The sequence below is a fragment of the Cetorhinus maximus genome, chromosome 24 (genome assembly GCF_964194155.1).
Source record: "Cetorhinus maximus chromosome 24, sCetMax3.hap1.1, whole genome shotgun sequence".
Lineage (NCBI taxonomy): Eukaryota > Metazoa > Chordata > Chondrichthyes > Lamniformes > Cetorhinidae > Cetorhinus > Cetorhinus maximus.
The window spans coordinates 28,223,865-28,247,501 of record NC_135902.1 but is presented as its reverse complement, the minus strand read 5'-3'; the positions used below and the strand labels follow the sequence as shown (position 1 = coordinate 28,247,501).

At 48.6% G+C, this 23,637-nt stretch overlaps 1 protein-coding gene across 8 annotated transcripts in view; it reads right to left on the bottom strand.

Moving 5' to 3' along the window:
* The window catches only part of tnrc6c1 (trinucleotide repeat containing adaptor 6C1), a 205,322-nt gene that overhangs the window by 100,331 nt on the left and 81,354 nt on the right, over positions 1-23,637 (bottom strand). For 6 of the 8 annotated variants that reach the window (XM_078570926.1, XM_078570923.1, XM_078570924.1 and 3 more), the window contains exon 5: positions 383-733. The exons of 1 other annotated variant lie outside the window; for it this stretch is intronic. In XM_078570926.1, coding sequence (XP_078427052.1) covers positions 383-733 — 351 coding nt within the window. Of the gene's footprint in view, positions 1-382; positions 734-7,332; positions 7,395-23,637 lie in introns of those variants that run through there. One more of the 8 variants, XM_078570922.1, reaches the window with a different exon arrangement.

Sequence of the window (23,637 nt, the reverse complement as noted above, 5' to 3'; positions counted from 1 at the left end):
CATGAGAAAAGAGGTGCTGATTGGTTGGCAAGTTGGCTCTGATTGATGCATTTGTCATGGCAACATCTCAGCCGAGGACGTATTGAGCCCCTCCGTGCTTTTGTTTATTCAAAAAAGGTACAATGTCTGGACATATTCCTTTTGCCTGCAGAGGACAGGTCCCTGTATATGAATATATGTAGTTTCTAGCTTTCTCGTGCAGTATAAACTGTTGTTCCCAAAAGAAATTTCAAATTCTTCCATCAGTCCTCATGAGTGCAAGGTGAAAAGTTTTGACAGCATGTCACTCTTTTCAACAATACCTAAAAGGTTCAACTTTAATTTAACTCAATTCTATTATTTAATTGTTCTCTCTTTTGTACAGTTTGACAAGCACTCTTACCAGTCTGTCCTTTGCTGGGATGTTGGAGTTGCTGTTGTCCACCTGATGTCTGTTGAATGCTGTGCTGAGAAGAGTTTGCTGCCACTTGCCCTGTACCTTGTGCTAAACTATTGCTGATGGCAGTCCCAGGTGGCAGTGGCTGACCCCTTTTCAATAGCTGCTTCTGTTCTTGATGCCGGAAGCGTGGTGGCACTTCGCGAGGTGGGTAACGGGACAAGGCCTGTTGCTGACAATTGGTAGAAGCTCGTTTGCCATTGCTCCCACTGCTGTTAGTTATAGTGGTAGTGGAAGTGCTGTTGCAGGAATTGGCAGGCTGTGGCTGGCTTTGATTGGTCTTGGTAGGTTCTGGCACTGTCAAAGATAAAATTAAAACCACATATTTGATAGGAATTTAAAAAATAACTTGAAAGAAAATTCACATTTTTGTTCTTTTTCCCCCCCCAGAATTTCAAATTAATTACTTGCACATGCTAGAAGCTTCTTAGGGCATATTATATATTTAAATAAACTATAATTAAAAACCGCCACAAATCCATTAGATTTTAGTCAATTAAAAAAAATAGGTGAAGCAGAATTATGGATTTTCCCAAGATTAATAAAAGAGAGACTGCAGAACTTGGGGGACAGTAGAATCTGGGTGTCCTCGTTCATGAATCACAAAACGTTAGTATGCAGGTACAGCAGGTGATTAGGAAGGCAAATGGAAATTGTTTATTGCAAGAAGAATGGAATATAAAAGTAGGAAAGTTTTCCTGCAGCTGTGCAGGGCCTTGGTGAGACCACATCTGGAGTACGGTGTACAATTTTGGTCTCCTTTATTTGAAAAAGGCGTTATTTGAAAATGTTAGAAGCAGTTCAGGGAAGGTTCACTTAAGTCATTCATGGCACGAAGAGCTTATCTTATGAAGAAAGGTTGGGCCTATACTCATTTACGTTTAGAAGAATAAGTGATCTTATTGAAACTAAGATCCTGATTTGGTAGGGTGGATGCTAGGAGGGCGTTTCCACTTGTGGAGGAGAAGATGGGGGTGAGGTGAATTTTTTTCTCTCAGAGGGTAGTTAGCATGTGGAATTCTCTTCTGAAGAAAACAGTGCAGCCAGGATCATTCAATTTATTCAAGGCTGAGTTAGATAGATTTTTGATAGACAAGGCAGTCAAGAACTATGGGGGCAGTCAGGAAAATGGGGTTGTGACCACAGCCAGATCAGCCATGATCTTACTGGATGGCGGAGCAGGCTTGGGAGACCAAATGGTCTACTCCTGGTCCTAAGTCCTATGATCCTAAAATATGAATATTAAGCGTTATTTTCCACCGGCCAATTTAATGTTACACTGTATCACAACAGAAAGCATACAGCAAGAGGCCATACAGCCAGTCCATCAGCCCTGTTCCTTCCAATCAGGAGGCCTTTGATATACGAGGCAGGTGATTTAAATGACAAATGGGATGATAGTGCAACGCAAAAGGAGGGTGGTAATGGGATAAGTAAAGTTTCTTTATTTGTCCCCTATTTTGCTATGTTCTATCATTCCTACCACTTAAATCACTCCTGCCTTCCACAGCAGACCTTTTCCTTAGTTCTTCCCAACTCCTTTTCCTTACCTCTATATTTGCTTAAAATCCTTTCCATCTCTAACATTTTACAGTTCTAATGAAAGGTCATAGACATGAAACATTGTTATCTCTCTCTCCACAGATGTTGCCGGATCTACTCAGTATTTCCTGCTTTTATTATTAACATGGTTGCTAAGCCCTCTGCTGTTCTTGGGTAGATTTGAATAAAGATACGTGGCAGGCATGCCACAGTATTTGTTTGAAGACAGTGTGTAGTGTCTCAAGGGAGACTGGTTACAAAAATTCAGTTTGACAAAAGGGAAAAATGCAGCAGCTTGGTAGAAAGTTGGTTAATGGGCAGGAAACATGAATTATGAGTGAATGAGTGTTACTCAGGTGGAAGGAGGGACGCAGCCAACGCGCTCCTGATGCAGATGATGGACTCATTTCTGTGCTAAGTATATAGAGATAATGTGAACTGGAGTCTAAGGAATATAAAGATCTGCTTTTGCCATAAAAGTGGGGTTTGGTTTGCAGTGAGGGGGGACTACTATAAAGACTTAAGGAGAAGAGAACAACGGCTTGTGGCAAAGAATTACATATTCCAGCCACCTCCAGCCAGTGGTGGTAAAATCTTTTCCAAATTTCCCTTCAATTCTTTTTGAGATGATCAAAAATCCATGCCCTTATTACCATCTTGCTCACTGAACGCAAACAACTGGTTATTATTTCTCATCAGAACCCTTCATAATCTTCAAAACCACCACTAAGTCCCCCAATTAACACACTCGTAGAGTGAAACATGCACTAATTTCTCAAGTCTCTTCAAAACTGTAACCCTGCATCCATGAAAAATCCATGGCCAGGATTTCACGCTCCTGGGGGAAGAAAACTGAAGGAACAGGGTTCCCCCCGGGTTCCCTCTCACCCCCAACCACGGAGAGATTTTAAAAGCAAAATACTGCGGATGCTGGAAATCTGAAACAAAAACAAAAATTGCTGGAAAAACTCAGCAGGTCTGACAGCATCTGCGGAGAGAAAGAGTGAACGTTTTGAGTCCAGATGACTCTTCTTCAGAAGTCATCTGGACTCGAAACGTTCACGCTTTCTCTCCATAGATGCTGTCAGACCTGTGGAGTTTTTCCAGCAATTTTTGTTTTTGTCACAGAGAGATTTTACACTGGCTTGGGCAAAGCCTCAGACAGGAAGCCTGCCCTTGCCTCAATTGAGGCCCTTAAGTGAAGACCAGGCTAGATCTCAGAAAAGTGGATTGTGTGGGGGGCGGGGGGGTGCATTATACTTATCTTGTCCTCCAGTTCTGGAACTTAGCCACAGGCATGTTGGTATACTTCCTCTTCAGTCCACTGCAGCTCTCGTCACTGCAGGGACTGGAGAGCATCGTAAGGTAGGACTTCCTCCCGCCTGAGGGGTGGAAATCCCACCAGCAGCCACTTAACGCTCATTAAAGCATGAAATGGTTGCAGGGCACTCGGACATCGCCACTGTCCCTTCAGATAGCAGGCAGACCCCACCATCCGAAAAATTGAGGCCAATATTGCTGCACCTGTTCTATTCCTTTCGTAGTATAATGATATCTGGCAGATATTGGGACAATGTGGGACTAGGAAACAGTACCACCCCCAGTGTGATGTAAAGAAACACATAACCTGAGACTAGATTCAGTTGTGGACTGGACAGAGACTTGTGTGGAAGCAAGCATGAAGTTAGCTCATAGCTTGGGCTATACCCTGTATATATGTAATAGTTATGCGTTAGCAATAAACATTTAATGTTCAACCATTCAAAACTCAGAACCTCTTCATGAAACCTACTGAACTGACATACAACATGGTGGTAGCCCTTGGAAAAACCCAGAACCTCAGAGCAGCTGGAGCAGAAATTCAAGAGCTGGAAAACTAAAGGAGCAGCATTCTGACCTGACTGAAAGCACCTGAAGTGAAGACACGGAGGGAGGTCACCATTGCAGAACTGGAAGCAGAAAGGCAGAAGGAAAAGCTCCACAGTGCAGCTGGGGACTCCACAAGATCTCATGGAGGTTCATTGTGAATACCCACAGAATGAAGAGTCAAAGGACCTAGCAGAGTGGGCAAAAAACTCAGTTCTAAGCCAGGACTAGTTTAAAAAGATTCAATGCTATTAAAAAAAGTCAGAGCAGTCTATTTCTGAAAGCACTGCGGCCAGCCTGGGTTTGGAATTGGCACCATACCACACACACAGTGTCCTCACAAATCCTCAGATAAATTTGATCAAGTTCTAAAATCATTCGATACATATTTTAATCTAAGAAGCAACAAAATTTGAGGGGGACCAAAATTTAATCAATGCGTTGCTCAACTGTCTGGAGAGCAGGTGAATTCTTTTATAAACAAATTATACAGATTGGTTGAAGGCTGCGACTACACTGACCTTAAGTCAAGAATCATACGGGACAGAACTGTTGCAAGAGTGGCTGACGATGCCCTTCCAAACATACTATAGGCCAAGGAAGATCTGACTCTAGAAAAGGTCATCCAAACAGTCAGGCAATCTGAAATCTGCCAACAGTACCGATTTACTTTACTGGGCAAAAGTAAGCCATAGCACAGAGCAACCCCAACTATCCAGCTAGTAAAGCAAAGGGGCAGAGAGACTCCAGGACAAGGAAGGCAATACCCAACCAAATCACAAGAGGGTGGGTGACCATGTCAGTGCTGTGGTGCCAGGCAACCTCACAGGCGAGAACCATGTCCAGCAATCTCACAGCAGTGTTTCAACTGCAACCGCCTGGGGCACTTGGGAAAGCTATGCAAAGTTAAGCCACCCAGATGGGTGGAGAATCCCAAGACAATCCATGAAATTGAGGTACCACATCAGGAAGAGACCCAACCATGCTTCTTGGGGGAGGTCAAGGATCCTGGATTCTCTTTTCCGAACGCAGACATTTCAGTAAACGGTCACCTTGCCAACTTCAAATTGGACATGGGAGCCAGTGTTACTATCCTCTCAGATAAGAACCGTGGCTGAGACCCCTCTGGCTAAGAACGACAGATACACCACTCTACTCACCTGGAAAAATCAAACTTCTGGTCACAGGCATGATCCTGGAACCACCAAGGTATGGCAACCAGCAGATATTCAAAGTCATGTACATCATCTTTTTCTCTCAAGCAAAGATGCCTGTGTTGTCCTAATCTTCTTAAAACGGTAACCTCTGTCATCAACTACACAGAACTGCAAAGTTCCTGAGAACCCAGGAAGAAAACAGACTCTTGACTGCAACTTCAACTCTGAATTGTCTTCACTCTTCACAGAGCCAGTCTGCCTAATTTCTTTGCAGGCTGCAGAAGTTCCTCCTGGGTCAGACCAGCCAAACCTTCAGATAATTACCAACGTACTTCGAGTGGAAGACACACAGGAAAATGGCTAACAACAGAAGAACGAGCCCCAAACCCAGGCTCCAATGGTTGCTACATATTAAAACCACGGCACAGGCATTGCAATCTCCAGCCAATGTTCAAAGAACAAGTGACCATCAACTTGCCAGAGTGCATGTCAGAGGCATGGAGACACACGGAAGAACACAGTGTCGTGATAAAAGCCAAGCTGCAAGGTGAGCCCACTGATCAGGTATATCCAAATGGCAGGGAGAGACACCTTCAAATCCCATTAAATCACACCAGACCACACGGAAAAAGAAAACCAGGTACATAAACCCAATGAACATTGTCTTCTGAAAGAGACCCCAACTGAAAGAGGCCCCAGCAAGCCAGTTGTCCCCAAGCAGAGCTGATGGGGAACTGACAAATAGAAGTTCGACTCCAAGGAGTGGAAAAAAGTGAATTAGAAGACAACAACCAAGTACCAGAAACAGAGACTACAACTCAAACTCCAAATCAACAAAGGTTTCCCAAATCAGCACTCCTCCAAATGTGACCAGAATGAGATCTGGAAGAATTGTCAAGCCTCCAGACCATCTGAATTTATAAAGTCAGAGACTTGAGCAGAGGAGAAGGGGTAGCAGGACTGTAATGTAAATACATTGGGCAAAGACTTGGGGGATGAGAAGGGTGGGGGGGGGGTTGAAATATAAGGGTATCTGCCATTGAAAGGGTTAATGAGACAACAGGGAACAATACTGCGCACAATGTGATGTAAAGAGACACATGACCTGAGACTAGAGTCAGTTGTGGACTGGACAGGGATCTGTGTAGAAGCAACCACGGAGGTAGCTCATAGCTTGGGCTATACCCTGTACATAGGTACACGGTCATGTTATCAATAAAGAATGTTCAACCAAACAAGATCAGAGCCTCTTCCATGTGAGCTACTGAACAGACATCTAACATAGATTAGCTTTTACCTTCTCATAGTGGTTTGCCCAAAATAGGATGCAACACTGCAACTGTGGCATAGGATCCTGTACAATAACAATAGCCAATACTGAAAATGTGTCTTTTTTCTTCCTGCTACTGAAGAGGAAGATGCCCAAAGTAATGCGAGAACTCAGTCAGGCAAAAGAAGCAAGAAATCTTTTTACAAAGACATAGCAAGGGCAGTGAGAACAAGCAAGATATTATATCAATCAACCAAACATCAACTAGAAAAGAAACAAGTGTCTCAGAATCGGAATTAACACACAATACACAAATACTTGATGACAACCAAGAGTCTGTGCTCATCTTGAACTGCTATTTGCATAAGGTTTAACATTAACTGGGAATCATAAAACCCCAAGAACATACAAATTAGGAGCAGGAGCAGGCCACTTGACCCCTCGAGCCTGCTCCGCCATTCAATAAGATCATGGCTGATCTGAACGTAACCTTAAACCCCCATTGTTGCCAACTCGCGATTACCTTTTACCCTCTTGTTAATCAAGAATCTATCTAGCCCTGCCTTAAAAATATTTAAAGGCTCTGCTTCCACCGCCTTTTGAGGGAGAGAGTTCCAAAGGCACTCTACCCTCTGGGAGAAAAAAAATTTAATCTCTCTTAAATAAGCGACCCCTTATTTTTAAACTAGTTCTAGATTTCGCACAAGAGGAAACATCCTCTCCACATCCACCTTGTCAAGACCCCTCAGGATCTTAAAGGTTTCAATTAAGTCACCTCTTACTCTAAATTCCAGTGGATATAAGCCTAGCCTGTCCAGCCTTTCCTCATAAGAGTGCCCATTCCTGGTATTAGTCTAGTAAACCTGCTCTGAGCTGCTTCTAAAGCATTTACATCTTTCTTTAACTAAGGAACCAGTATTGTACACAATACTCCAGGTGTGGTCTCACCAATGCCCTGTACAACTGAAGCGTAACCTCCCTACTTTTGTAATCAATTCTCTTCACAATAAATGATAACATTCTATTAGCTTTCTTAATTACCTTCTATACCTGCATAATACCTTTGTGATTCATGAACGAGGACACCCAGATCCCTCTAAATCTCAGAGCTCTGCAATTATTCGCCATTTGGATAATAAGCTTTTTTATTCTTCCTGCCAAAATGAACAATTTCACATTTGTCCACATTATAATCCATTTGCCAAGTTTTTGCCCACTTACTTAACCTATGTCACTTTGTAGCCTCCTTACATCCTCTTCACAATTTACTTTCCTACCTATCTTTGTGTCGTCAGCAAATTTAGCCACCATTCCTTCGGTCCCTTGATACAAGTCATTTATATAAATTGTAAAAAGTTGACACCTCAGCACTGATCCCTTTAGCACACCACTCGTCACATCCTGCCAACCAGAAAAAGAACCATTTATGCAAACTCTCTGCTTCCTGTTAGCTAGCCAATCTTCTACCCCTGCAAATATGTTTTCCCCTAGATCATGAGCTTTTATTTTCTGCAATTTTTGATGTGGCACTTCATCAAATGCCTTCTGGAAAGCTAAGTACAGTACATCCACTGGTTCCCCTTTATCCACAGCACATGTGCTTCCTTCAAAGAACTCCAATAAATCAGTTAAATATGATGTCCTTTTTACAAACCATGTTGACTCTGCCTGATCGCCTTGAATTTTTCTAAGTGCCCTGCTGTTCCCTATGAAAGATGTTAGGCTAGCTGGCCTATAGTTTCCACTTTGTCTCCCTCCCTTTTTGAATAATGGAGGTTTATTTGCTACCTTCCAATCTAATGGGACCTTCCCCGAAATTAGGGAATTTTGGAAAATTAAGAACAAGGCATCAACTATCTCACTAGCCACTTCTTTCAAGACCTTATGGTGATGTCCATTTTGACCTGGGGGTTTGTCAGCCCGCAGCCCCAACAATTTATTCAGCACCACTTCCCTGGTGATTGTAATTTTCCCCGAGTTCCTCCCTCCCTTCCATTTCCTGATTTATAGCTATTTCCAGGATGTTACTTGTGTCCTCTATAGTGAAGACTGAAGCAAAATACCTGTTTAATTCATCTGCCATCTCCCTACTTTCCATCATCAATTCCTCAGGTTGCACTCTCTATAGGACCAACGCTCACTTGGTTAATTCTTCTTTTATTTAAATATCTATAGGAACTCTTACTATCCATCTTCATATTACTAGCTAGCTTTCACTCATATTCTAAGACCAGGAATGTAACTTTAAACTGGTTAAATTTAGTGAAATGGGGAATAGAGGCTTGCTGTGTTTGTTCAACAATTCAGTCTGGATTCCTTTTAAAGGAATACTACTGAAAATAAAGGTTAAGTACAGGCTTACAAACAAGTAAACTCAGACTACTAAATCTGAACAATAATGGATTTATAATCAAAATTAAAAGAATATTAAAAGTGGGAAAAATAAAATAAACAAATCCTGGGATCTATACAAAAATTCTGATCAATGGGGCAAAGACAGACCAAAGGAAAAAAAAACAGCAGAGGCTAAGCAGAAAAATCTCCATATTGTAACAGCAAAAACAAAATGAAATTATAAAAGGTGAAATGGAATCAAAACTGAGGATGAGCACAAGATAGTTGATCTTTCAAACAAAAGTTCCTTCCAGTATTCACTAGTAAACAGGAGTGACATAACAAAAACAGAATTACCTGGAAAAACTCAGCAGGTCTGGCAGCATCGGCGGAGAAGAAATCAGTTAACGTTTCGAGCCTTCATGGCCCTTCGGCAGAACTGAAGCATAGTTAGAAGAAGGGAGAAATATAAACTGGTTTAAGGTGGGTGGGGCGGGGGGGGGGGTGTTGGAGAGACATTGAGGGTGTGGTGATTGTGGAGATGAGCAGATAATCAAAAGATGTCACAGACAAAAGGGTCTGACACCTCTGTCTCAATTTCTGATGATAGACTGTCCACCAATATCCATTACAAGCCTACCGACTCCCACAGCTACCTCGACTACAGCTCCTCACACCCCGCTTCTTGTAAAGACTCCATCCCATTCTCTCAGTTCCTTCGCCTCCGTCGCATCTGTTCTGATGACGCTACCTTCAAAAACAGCTCCTCTGACATGTCCTCCTTCTTCCTTAACCGAGGTTTTCCATCCACGGTCGTTGACAGGGCCCTCAACCGTGTCCGGCCCATATCCCGCGCATCCTCCCTCACGCCTTCTCCTCCTTCCCAGAAACATGATAGGGTCCCCCTTGTCCTCACTTATCACCCCACCAGCCTCCGCATTCAAAGGATCATCCTCCGCCATTTCCGCCAACTCCAGCATGATGCCACCACCAAACACATCTTCCCTTCACCCCCCTTGACGGCATTCCGTAGGGATCGTTCCCTCCGGGACACCCTGGTCCACTCCTCCATCACCCCCTACTCCTCAACACCCACTTATGGCACCTCCCCATGCCCACGCAGAAGATGCAACACCTGCCCCTTCACTTCCTCTCTCCTCACCGTCCAAGGGCCCAAACACTCCTTTCAAGTGAAGCAGCATTTCACTTGCATTTCCCCTAACTTAGTCTACTGCATTCGTTGCTCCCAATGCGGTCTCCTCTACACTGGAGAGACCAAACGCAAACTGGGCGACCGTTTTGCGGAACACCTGCGGTCTGTCCGCAAGAAAGACCCAAACCTCCCCGTCGCTTGCCATTTTAACACTCCACCCTGTTCTCTTGCCCACATGTCTGTCCTTGGCTTGCTGCATTGTTCCAGTGAAGCCCAACGCAAACTGGAGGAACAGCACCTCATCTTCCGACTAGGCACTTTACAGCCTTCCGGGCTGAATATTGAATTCAACAACTTTAGATCTTAAACTCCCCCCACCCCCCCACCACCACCCGCTTTTTTTTCAATAATTTAAATAGATTCTTCTTTCCCCACCTATTTCCATTATTTTTAAATCTAAAACTAAAACCTTGTTAGTCTTTCCACCCCACCCCCACTAGAGCTGTACTTTGAATATCCTGTCTTCCATTCTTAATTAGCACTTTTCTTAGACAAATATCACCACCTTCAACACCTCTTTGACCCTTTTGTCTGTGACATCTTTTGATTATCTGCTCATCTCCACAATCACCACACCCTCAATGTCTCTCTCCACCCCCGCGCCCCCTGCCCCACCCACCTTAAACCAGTTTATATTTCTCCCTTCTTCTAACTATGCTTCAGTTCTGCCGAAGGGCCATGAAGGCTCGAAACGTTAACTGATTTCTTCTCCGCCGATGCTGCCAGACCTGCTGAGTTTTTCCAGGTAATTCTGCTTTTGTTTTGGATTTCCAGCATCCGCAGTAGCTTTTAGCTTTTTGTTTTTAACTGGAGTGACATGCTGTCCCCAAAAAGAGATGGCCAAGAAAAGGCAATGCCTTATAAATATAACAAGAACAAAGTCTTAGGATGAAACAAATTCTCAAGGATAAATAATATTCACCCCAATGTTCTGAGAGAGATTTCAGATACACCATTAAATGGGAGTCACTAGCCAGCAGCTAGTTCCAAATATATTGGATTTGAGTTAATACGGTACCTGTATTCAAAAAAGACAGCAGTTCTTATGGCACAGTGGGTAGCATTGCTGCCTCTGAGCCAGAAGCTCCAGGTTCCAGCCACACTCCAGGTCTTGGATAGCCAAGGAAGATGTTTTCATAACATGGCCAAACAAGTCGAGTATCAAACTGCAAATCCTTCCAACATATGCCAAAGACAGACGGGAAGAGCTGTTGAGATTCCTGGTTAGCCATGTGATAGAAAGAAAATTGGAGCCTCCACCATCACTATTCATTGCTCCAGACTACAACATGCATGTAAAAGTGCATGTCGCCACAGCAACTCGGACTACTGGCGGTGCCAGTTGGCTGGCTGGTCAGGGATCCACATTGGGGCCGACAGCACAGGGTTCAATCTCTATTCCAGCTGAATAGGTGGATTCAGGACCTGCCTCCTGTGGCGGAAATCGCAGCGCTGTGGGTGGACCTGCCTTCGGGTAGCGAACTGAAGGAGATGATGATTCAAATGCCTTTTGGAAATATTGCTAAAGTCCTTCATGAAAAGCTATTAGTCAAAGTCAAATCTGGCTGGGGGGGGATAGTGAAGAATTAAGAATAAACCCTCAAATGATATTGATTTTACTTTAGATGAAGCAGAAAGAGATCTAGGAGTCATAGTAGACACAACATGATCAATTAATATAACGTACAAGTAGTAACCAACGAAGTCAAGAGAAAATTGCAATTGACAGTCAAAATATAGGTCATGGAAAGGCATTATAAAGCTGTACAGTGACTTAGGTAGTAAAAATATTAAGCAGTGCATATATTTCTCATCAGCAAGACTCACTGAAAACTATCAAGTGATGAGGAAGCCTTGAAAAGGAGCACGCTCACCCCCGCGCGGCGAGAGCCCCCCACCCCGCGCGGCGAGAGCCCCCCACCCCGCGCGGCGAGAGCCCCCCACCCCGCGCGGCGAGAGCCCCCCACCCCGCGCGGCGAGAGCCCCCCACCCCGCGCGGCGAGAGCCCCCCACCCCGCGCGGCGAGAGCCCCCCACCCCGCGCGGCGAGAGCCCCCCACCCCGCGCGGCGAGAGCCCCCCACCCCGCGCGGCGAGAGCCCCCCACCCCGCGCGGCGAGAGCCCCCCACCCCGCGCGGCGAGAGCCCCCCACCCCGCGCGGCGAGAGCCCCCCACCCCGCGCGGCGAGAGCAGCGCACACGCGCGGCGAGAGCAGCGCACACACACACAGCGAGAGCACCACACACACACACACAGCGAGAGCACCACACACACACACACAGCGAGAGCACCACACACACACACACAGCGAGAGCACCACACACACACACACAGCGAGAGCACCACACACACACACACAGCGAGAGCACCACACACACACACACAGCGAGAGCACCACACACACACACAGCGAGAGCACCACACACACACACAGCGAGAGCAGCACACACACACACAGCGAGAGCAGCACACACACACACAGCGAGAGCAGCACACACACACACACAGCGAGAGCACCACACACACACACACACACACACACACAGCGAGAGCACCACACACACACACACACACACAGCGAGAGCACCACACACACACACACACACACACACAGCGAGAGCACCACACACACACACACACACACACACACACACACACACACACACACACACACACACAGCGAGAGCACCACACACACACACACACACACAGCGAGAGCACCACACACACACACACACAGCGAGAGCACCACACACACACACACACACAGCGAGAGCACCACACACACACACACACACACACACACACACACACACACACACACACACACACACAGCGAGAGCACCACACACACACACACACACACAGCGAGAGCACCACACACACACACACACACACACACACACACAGCGAGAGCACCACACACACACACACACACAGCGAGCACCACACACACACACAGCGAGAGCACCACACACACACACACACAGCGAGAGCACCACACACACACACACACAGCGAGAGCACCACACACACACACACACACACACACAGAGAGCACCACACACACACACAGCGAGAGCACCACACACACACACACACACACACACACAGCGAGAGCACCACACACACACACACAGCGAGAGCACAACACACACACACACACACACACACACACACACACAGCGAGAGCACCACACACACACACACACACAGCGAGAGCACCACACACACACACACACACACACACACACACACACACACACACACACACACACACAGCGAGAGCACCACACACACACACACACACACACACACAGCGAGAGCACCACACACACACACACACACACAGCGAGAGCACCACACACACACACACACACACACACACAGCGAGAGCACCACACACACACACAGCGAGAGCACCACACACACACACACACAGCGAGAGCACCCCACACACACACACACACACACACACAGCGAGAGCACCACACACACACACACACAGCGAGAGCACCACACACACACACACACACACAGCGAGAGCACCACACACACACACACACACACACAGCGAGAGCACCACACACACACACAGCGAGAGCAACACACACACACACACACACACACACACACAGCGAGAGCACCACACACACACACACAGCGAGAGCACCACACACACACACACAGCGAGAGCACCACACACACACACACACACACACACACAGCGAGAGCACCACACACACACACACACACACAGCGAGAGCACCACACCACACACACACACACACACACACACACACAGCGAGAGCACCACACACACACACACACACACAGCGAGAGCACCACACACACACACACACACACACACACAGCGAGAGCACCACACACCCACACACACACAGCGAGAGCACCACACACACACAGCGAGAGCACCACACACACACACACACAGCGAGAGCACCCCACACACACACACACACACACACACACACAGCGAGAGCACCACACACACACACACACAGCGAGAGCACCACACACACACACACACACACACACACACAGCGAGAGCACCACACACACACACACACAGCGAGAGCACCACACACACACACACACAGCGAGAGCACCACACACACACACAGCGAGAGCAACACACACACACACACACACACACACACACACACACAGCGAGAGCACCACACACACACACACACACAGCGAGAGCAACACACACACACACAGCGAGAGCACCACACACACACACAGCGAGAGCACCACACACACACACAGCGAGAGCACCACACACACACACAGCGAGAGCACCACACACACACACAGCGAGAGCACCACACACACACACAGCGAGAGCACCACACACACACACAGCGAGAGCACCACACACACACACAGCGAGAGCACCACACACACACACAGCGAGAGCACCACACACACACACAGCGAGAGCACCACACACACACACAGCGAGAGCACCACACACACACACAGCGAGAGCACCACACACACACACAGCGAGAGCACCACACACACACACAGCGAGAGCACCACACACACACACAGCGAGAGCACCACACACACACACAGCGAGAGCACCACACACACACACAGCGAGAGCACCACACACACACACAGCGAGAGCACCACACACACACACAGCGAGAGCACCACACACACACACAGCGAGAGCACCACACACACACACAGCGAGAGCACCACACACACACACAGCGAGAGCACCACACACACACACAGCGAGAGCACCACACACACACACAGCGAGAGCACCACACACACACACAGCGAGAGCACCACACACACACACAGCGAGAGCACCACACACACACACAGCGAGAGCACCACACACACACACAGCGAGAGCACCACACACACACACAGCGAGAGCACCACACACACACACAGCGAGAGCACCACACACACACACAGCGAGAGCACCACACACACACACAGCGAGAGCACCACACACACACACAGCGAGAGCACCACACACACACACAGCGAGAGCACCACACACACACACAGCGAGAGCACCACACACACACACAGCGAGAGCACCACACACACACACAGCGAGAGCACCACACACACACACAGCGAGAGCACCACACACACACACAGCGAGAGCACCACACACACACACAGCGAGAGCACCACACACACACACAGCGAGAGCACCACACACACACACAGCGAGAGCACACACACACACACAGCGAGAGCACCACACACACACAGCGAGAGCAGCACACACACACAGCGAGAGCAGCACACACACACACAGCGAGAGCACCACACACACACACAGCGAGAGCAGCACACACACACACACACACACACACAGCGAGAGCACCACACACACACACACACACACACACACACAGCGAGAGCACCACACACACACACACACACAGCGAGAGCACCACACACACACACACACACACAGCGAGAGCACCACACACACACACACACACAGCGAGAGCACCACACACACACACACACACACACACACACACAGCGAGAGCACCACACACACACACACACACACAGCGAGAGCACCACACACACACACACACACACACACACAGCGAGAGCACCACACACACACACACACACACAGCGAGAGCACCACACACACACACAGCGAGAGCACCACACACACACACACACACACACACACACAGCGAGAGCACCACACACACACACACACACACACACAGCGAGAGCACCACACACACACACACACACAGCGAGAGCACCACACACACACACACACACACAGCGAGAGCACCACACACACACACACACACACACACAGCGAGAGCACACACACACACACACACACAGCGAGAGCACCACACACACACACACACACAGCGAGAGCACCACACACACACACACACAGCGAGAGCACCACACACACACACACACAGCGAGAGCACCACACACACACACACACAGCGAGAGCACACACACACACACACACACACACACACACACACACACACAGCGAGAGCACCACACACACACACAGCGAGAGCACCACACACACACACACACAGCGAGAGCACCACACACACACACACACAGCGAGAGCACCCCACACACACACACACACACACAGCGAGAGCACCCCACACACACACAGCGAGAGCACCACACACACACACACAGCGAGAGCACCACACACACACACACAGCGAGAGCACCACACACACACACACACACAGCGAGAGCACCACACACACACACACACACACACACACACACACACACACAGCGAGAGCACCACACACACACACACACACACACACACAGCGAGAGCACCACACACACACACACACACACACACACACACACACACACACAGAGCGAGAGCACCACACACACACACACACACACACACACACACACACACACAGCGAGAGCACCACACACACAGCGAGAGCACCACACACACACACACAGCGAGAGCACCACACACACACACACACACACACACACACACACACAGCGAGAGCACCACACACACACACAGCGAGAGCACCACACACACACACACACACACACACACACACACACAGCGAGAGCACCACACACACACACACACACACAGCGAGAGCACCACACACACACACACACACACACACAGCGAGAGCACCACACACACACACACACACACACACACACACACACACACAGCGAGAGCACCACACACACACACACACACACACACACACACACACACACAGCGAGAGCACACACACACACACACACACACACACACACACAGCGAGAGCACCACACACACACACACACACAGCGAGAGCACCACACACACACACACACACACACAGCGAGAGCACCACACACACACACACACACACACACAGCGAGAGCACCACACACACACACACACACAGCGAGAGCACCACACACACACACACACACACACAGCGAGAGCACCACACACACACACACACACACACAGCGAGAGCACCACACACACACACAGCGAGAGCACCACACACACACACACACAGCGAGAGCACCACACACACACACAGCGAGAGCACCACACACACACACACACACACACAGCGAGAGCACCACACACACACACAGCGAGAGCACCACACACACACACACACACAGCGAGAGCACCACACACACACACACGCACACACAGCGAGAGCACCACACACACACACACGCACACACAGCGAGAGCACCACACACACACACGCACACACAGCGAGAGCACCACACACACACACACGCACACACAGCGAGAGCACCACACACACACACACGCACACACAGCGAGAGCACCACACACACACACACGCAGCGAGAGCACCACACACACACACACACGCAGCGAGAGCACCACACACACACACACACGCAGCGAGAGCACCACACACACACACACACGCAGCGAGAGCACCACACACACACACACACGCAGCGAGAGCACCACACACACACACACACACGCAGCGAGAGCACCACACACACACACACACGCAGCGAGAGCACCACACACACACACACACGCAGCGAGAGCACCACACACACACACAGCGAGAGCACCACACACACACACACACACGCAGCGAGAGCACCACACACACACACACACGCAGCGAGAGCACCACACACACACACACACGCAGCGAGAGCACCACACACACACACACACACGCAGCGAGAGCAGCACACACACACACAGCGAGAGCAGCACACACACACACAGCGAGAGCAGCACACACACACACAGCGAGAGCAGCACACACACACACAGCGAGAGCAGCACACACACACACAGCGAGAGCAGCACACACACACACAGCGAGAGCAGCACACACACACACAGCGAGAGCAGCACACACACACACAGCGAGAGCAGCACACACACACACAGCGAGAGCAGCACACACACACACAGCGAGAGCAGCACACACACACACAGCGAGAGCAGCACACACACACACAGCGAGAGCAGCACACACACACACAGCGAGAGCAGCACACACACACACAGCGAGAGCAGCACACACACACACAGCGAGAGCAGCACACACACACACAGCGAGAGCAGCACACACACACACAGCGAGAGCAGCACACACACACACAGCGAGAGCAGCACACACACACACAGCGAGAGCAGCACACACACACACAGCGAGAGCAGCACACACACACACAGCGAGAGCACCACACACACACACAGCGAGAGCACCACACACACACACAGCGAGAGCACCACACACACACACAGCGAGAGCACCACACACACACACAGCGAGAGCACCACACACACACACAGCGAGAGCACCACACACACACACAGCGAGAGCACCACACACACACACAGCGAGAGCACCACACACACACACACACACACACACAGCGAGAGCACCACACACACACACACACACACACACACACACACACAGCGAGAGCACCACACACACACACACACACACACACACACACACACAGCGAGAGCACCACACACACACACACACACACACACACACAGCGAGAGCACCACACACACACACACAGCGAGAGCACCACACACACACACACAGCGAGAGCACCACACACACACACACAGCGAGAGCACCACACACACACACACAGCGAGAGCACCACACACACACACACAGCGAGAGCACCACACACACACACACAGCGAGAGCACCACACACACACACACAGCGAGAGCACCACACACACACACACAGCGAGAGCACCACACACACACACACAGCGAGAGCACCACACACACACACACAGCGAGAGCACCACACACACACACACAGCGAGAGCACCACACACACACACACAGCGAGAGCACCACACACACACACACAGCGAGAGCACCACACACACACACACAGCGAGAGCACCACACACACACACACAGCGAGAGCACCACACACACACACACAGCGAGAGCACCACACACACACACACAGCGAGAGCACCACACACACACACACAGCGAGAGCACCACACACACACACACACAGCGAGAGCACCACACACACACACACACAGCGAGAGCACCACACACACACACACACACACACAGCGAGAGCACACACACACACACACACACACACAGCGAGAGCACCACACACACACACACAGCGAGAGCACCACACACACACACACAGCGAGAGCACCACACACACACACACAGCGAGAGCACCACACACACACACACAGCGAGAGCACCACACACACACACACAGCGAGAGCACCACACACAGCGAGAGCACCACACACACACACACAGCGAGAGCACCACACACACACACACAGCGAGAGCACCACACACACACACACAGCGAGAGCACCACACACACACACACAGCGAGAGCACCACACACACACACACACAGCGAGAGCACCACACACACACACACACACACACAGCGAGAGCACCACACACACACACACACACACAGCGAGAGCACCACACACACACACACAGCGAGAGCACCACACACACACACACAGCGAGAGCACCACACACACACACACAGCGAGAGCACCACACACACACACACAGCGAGAGCACCACACACACACACACACAGCGAGAGCACCACACACAGCGAGAGCACCACACACACACACACAGCGAGAGCACCACACACACACACACAGCGAGAGCACCACACACACACACACAGCGAGAGCACCACACACACACACACACACACACAGCGAGAGCAACACACACACACACACACACACACACACACACACACACACACAGCGAGAGCACCACACACACACACACAGCGAGAGCACCACACACACACACACAGCGAGAGCACCACACACACACACACAGCGAGAGCACCACACACACAGCGAGAGCACCACACACACACACACACAGCGAGAGCACCACACACACACACACACACACACACAGCGAGAGCACCACACACACACACACACACACACACAGCGAGAGCACCACACACACACACACACACACACACAGCGAGAGCACCACACACACACACACAGCGAGAGCACCACACACACACACACAGCGAGAGCACCACACACACACACACAGCGAGAGCACCACACACACACACAGCGAGAGCACCACACACACACACACACACACACAGCGAGAGCACCACACACACACACACAGCGAGAGCACCACACACACACACACAGCGAGAGCACCACACACACACACACAGCGAGAGCACCACACACACACACACAGCGAGAGCACCACACACACACACACACAGCGAGAGCAACACACACACACACACACACACACACACACACACACACACACACACACACACACACAGCGAGAGCACCACACACACACACACAGCGAGAGCAGCACACACACACACAGCGAGAGCAGCACACACACACACAGCGAGAGCAGCACACACACACACACGAGAGCACCACACACACACACACGAGAGCACCACACACACACACACACACACGAGAGCACCACACACACACACACACACACAGCGAGAGCACCACACACACACACACACACAGCGAGAGCACCACACACACACACACAGCGAGAGCACCACACACACACACACAGCGAGAGCACCACACACACACACACAGCGAGAGCACTACACACACACACACAGCGAGAGCACCACACACACACACACACACACACAGCGAGAGCCCCACACACACACACACACACACACACACACACAGCGAGAGCCACACACACACACACACACACACACACACAGCGAGAGCCCCACACACACACACACACACACACACACAGCGAGAGCCACACACACACACACACACACAGCGAGAGCCACACACACACACACACACACAGCGAGAGCCACACACACACACACACACACACACACACACACACACACACACACACACACACACACACACACACACACACACACAGTGAGAGCACGAGAGAGAGACACAGAGCGAAAGCCAGAACGCTTACATGTAATAGCTTCTGCGTCCTCAGGACATTCCGAAGTGCCTTGTACTTAATTAATTTTAAAAGTGTAAGTTGGGTATCATTCTTGGCTCAGTAGTAGCAATTTTACCTCCAAGTTAGTAGGTTGTGGGTTCAATTTCTCTCTTCAGAGATATGAGCCCAAATCTAGGCTGATGTTTGAATGAGTACTAAGCCATGTTAACCAGCAGTTAATGACAGTTCAAACAAATGAGAACGACATCAGTCCTTTAGATTGAAGAATCGTGCATGCCACTCGAGGTGAGGGGAAACGAGGGAATATTAGAGCATTACCTCACATCTGCAGGAAACTACCTGAGTATGTATTTAAGGATTTGGTGACTGAACACCTTTAAAATCAGAGACAGTCAGCTTGGAGTTGTAAGGTAGGGCATGCCTGATGAACCTGACTGAATTTTTTGAAGAGGTAACTAATGTATTGGACAGGGGAATAACTATGGATGCTATTTAAATGGGCTTCCAAAAGGTATTTGATGAAAGCAGATAGGTTTGCAAACTTCACAGAGTAAGGGGACACAGAGTGGAGATGAACCCCGAGTATAAAAACAAAAAACTACTGCGGATGCTGGAAATCCAAAACAAAAACAAAATTACCTGGAAAAACTCAGCAGGTCTGGCAGCATCGGCGGAGAAGAAAAGAGTTGACGTTTCGAGTCCTCATGACCCTTCAGCAGAACTGAATGAAGTTAGGAGAGGGGTGAAATATAAGCTGGTTTAAGGTTGGGGGGTGCGGGGGGGGAGAGAAGTTGGGTGGGGGGGGTTGTAGGGACAAGCAAGCAGTGATACAGATAATCAAAAGATGTTACAGACAAAGGAACAGGGAGGTGTTAAAGGTGGTGATATTATCTAAGAGAATGTGCTAATTAAGGATGGATGGCAGGACACTCAAAGTACAGCTCTAGTGGGGGTGGGGTGGAAAGACTGACAGGGTATTATAGTTATAGATTTAAAAATAATGGAAATAGGTGGGAAAAGAAAAATCTATATAAATTATTGGAAAAAACAAAAGGGAGGGGGAAGAAATGGAAATGGGGGTGGGGATGGGGGAGGGAGTTTAAGATCTAAAGTTTTGAATTCAATATTCAGCCCGGAAGGCTGTAAAGTGCCTAGTCGGAAGATGAGGTGCTGTTGCTCCAGTTTGCGTTGGGGAACCCCGAGTAATTTGGTACACACCACTAGTTAAGCCACGTATTGTGCTGAAAGGAGGGGTTATGATTCATGGCACACCATCAGTACTCAGGGAAGTGGGAGGTATTCTATTGGTGATTAAATGAAGGATCTTATAATGTAGCAAAGGACAGTTGCAAGTCTGAGAATGGGTGTGTTTTGGAAACCAAATGGCCACCAAAAAGTTGATAAAGGGAAAAAATAGAATGAGCGTAAACTAGCCAGGATTATAAAAAGATTGTAAGAGCTTTTTAAAGTATAATAAAAGGAAGGGAGTAGTTGAAGGAAATGTTGGTCCCCTAGAAGTAGCGATCGGAGAAATTATCATGAGGAATGAGAAAATGGTAGAGACACTGAACAAACATTTTGTGTGTCTTCATAGTGAAAGACAAGTTGCATTCCAGAAATAGAAAGTAACCTTGGGGTAAAAAAGTGAGAGGAAATTAAGTTAATTAATTATCAGCAGAGAATAAGTATTGGAGCAACTTAAGGATGTAACATTCCACAAATCCTGGGACCTGATGGCCTACGTCATAGGATTCTAAAATAGGTAGCTGCAGAGATAGTGGATGCACTGGTTATGATTTTTAGAAACACCTTAGATTTGGGAACGGTCCCAGCAGATTGAAAATTAGCAAATGTAAGACTGCTATTCAAGAGAGGAGGGAGAGAGAAAATGGAACTACAATCAAATTTGCCCAACATCAGTCACTGGGAAAATTCTGGATTCTATTGTTAAGGGAGTCTTAATGCACTAGGAAAAAGCATAGTTCAATTAGAGCAAGTCAACATGGCTTTATGAAAGGGAAATCCTATTTGACAAATGTAGAGTTGTGTGTGGAATAACTAGTAGGATGAATAAAGGGGAACCAGTAAATATAGTATATTTGAATTTCCAAAACACATTCAATAAGGTGCCACACAAAAGGTTAATAGGCAAGACAAGAACTCATGATGCAGGTGGTAAGATATTAGCATGGCCAGAGGACTGGTTAACTGATAGGAAGCAAAGAGTAGGCATAAATGGGGCATTTGCAAGTTGGCAGGCTGTCTCTACTGGAGTGCCGCAAGGGTCAGTTCTGGGGCCTCAGCTATTACAATCTACATTAATGACTTAGATACATTACAGTCTCTTTGTCTAAGTTTGTTGACAATATAAAGTTAGATGGAAACGTACCTTGCAAGGACAACACAGAAGGGCGGCAAAGAGATATAAACAGGTTAAGCTAGTGAGGAACAAGATGCCAGATACGTGACTAGGGATAATCAGCAAGTACTCAATTGGCAGGATGTGGCTAGTGATGTCCTGCAAAGTTCTGTGTTGGGACATCAACCATTCACCATATTAACAAATGATTTATGATGGATTAGAAAGCCACATTAATAAATTTGCCAATGACACAAAGATAAGCAGCATTGTGAGCAGTGTAGATGGAAGCATAAAATTACAAAGTGATATTGATAAAGTCAGTGAAGGAACAAAAAACTGGCATGTCAGAATAGGTACAGAAAATAATCAGGAAAGGTTAATGAATTGCATATCTACAAAGCTAGA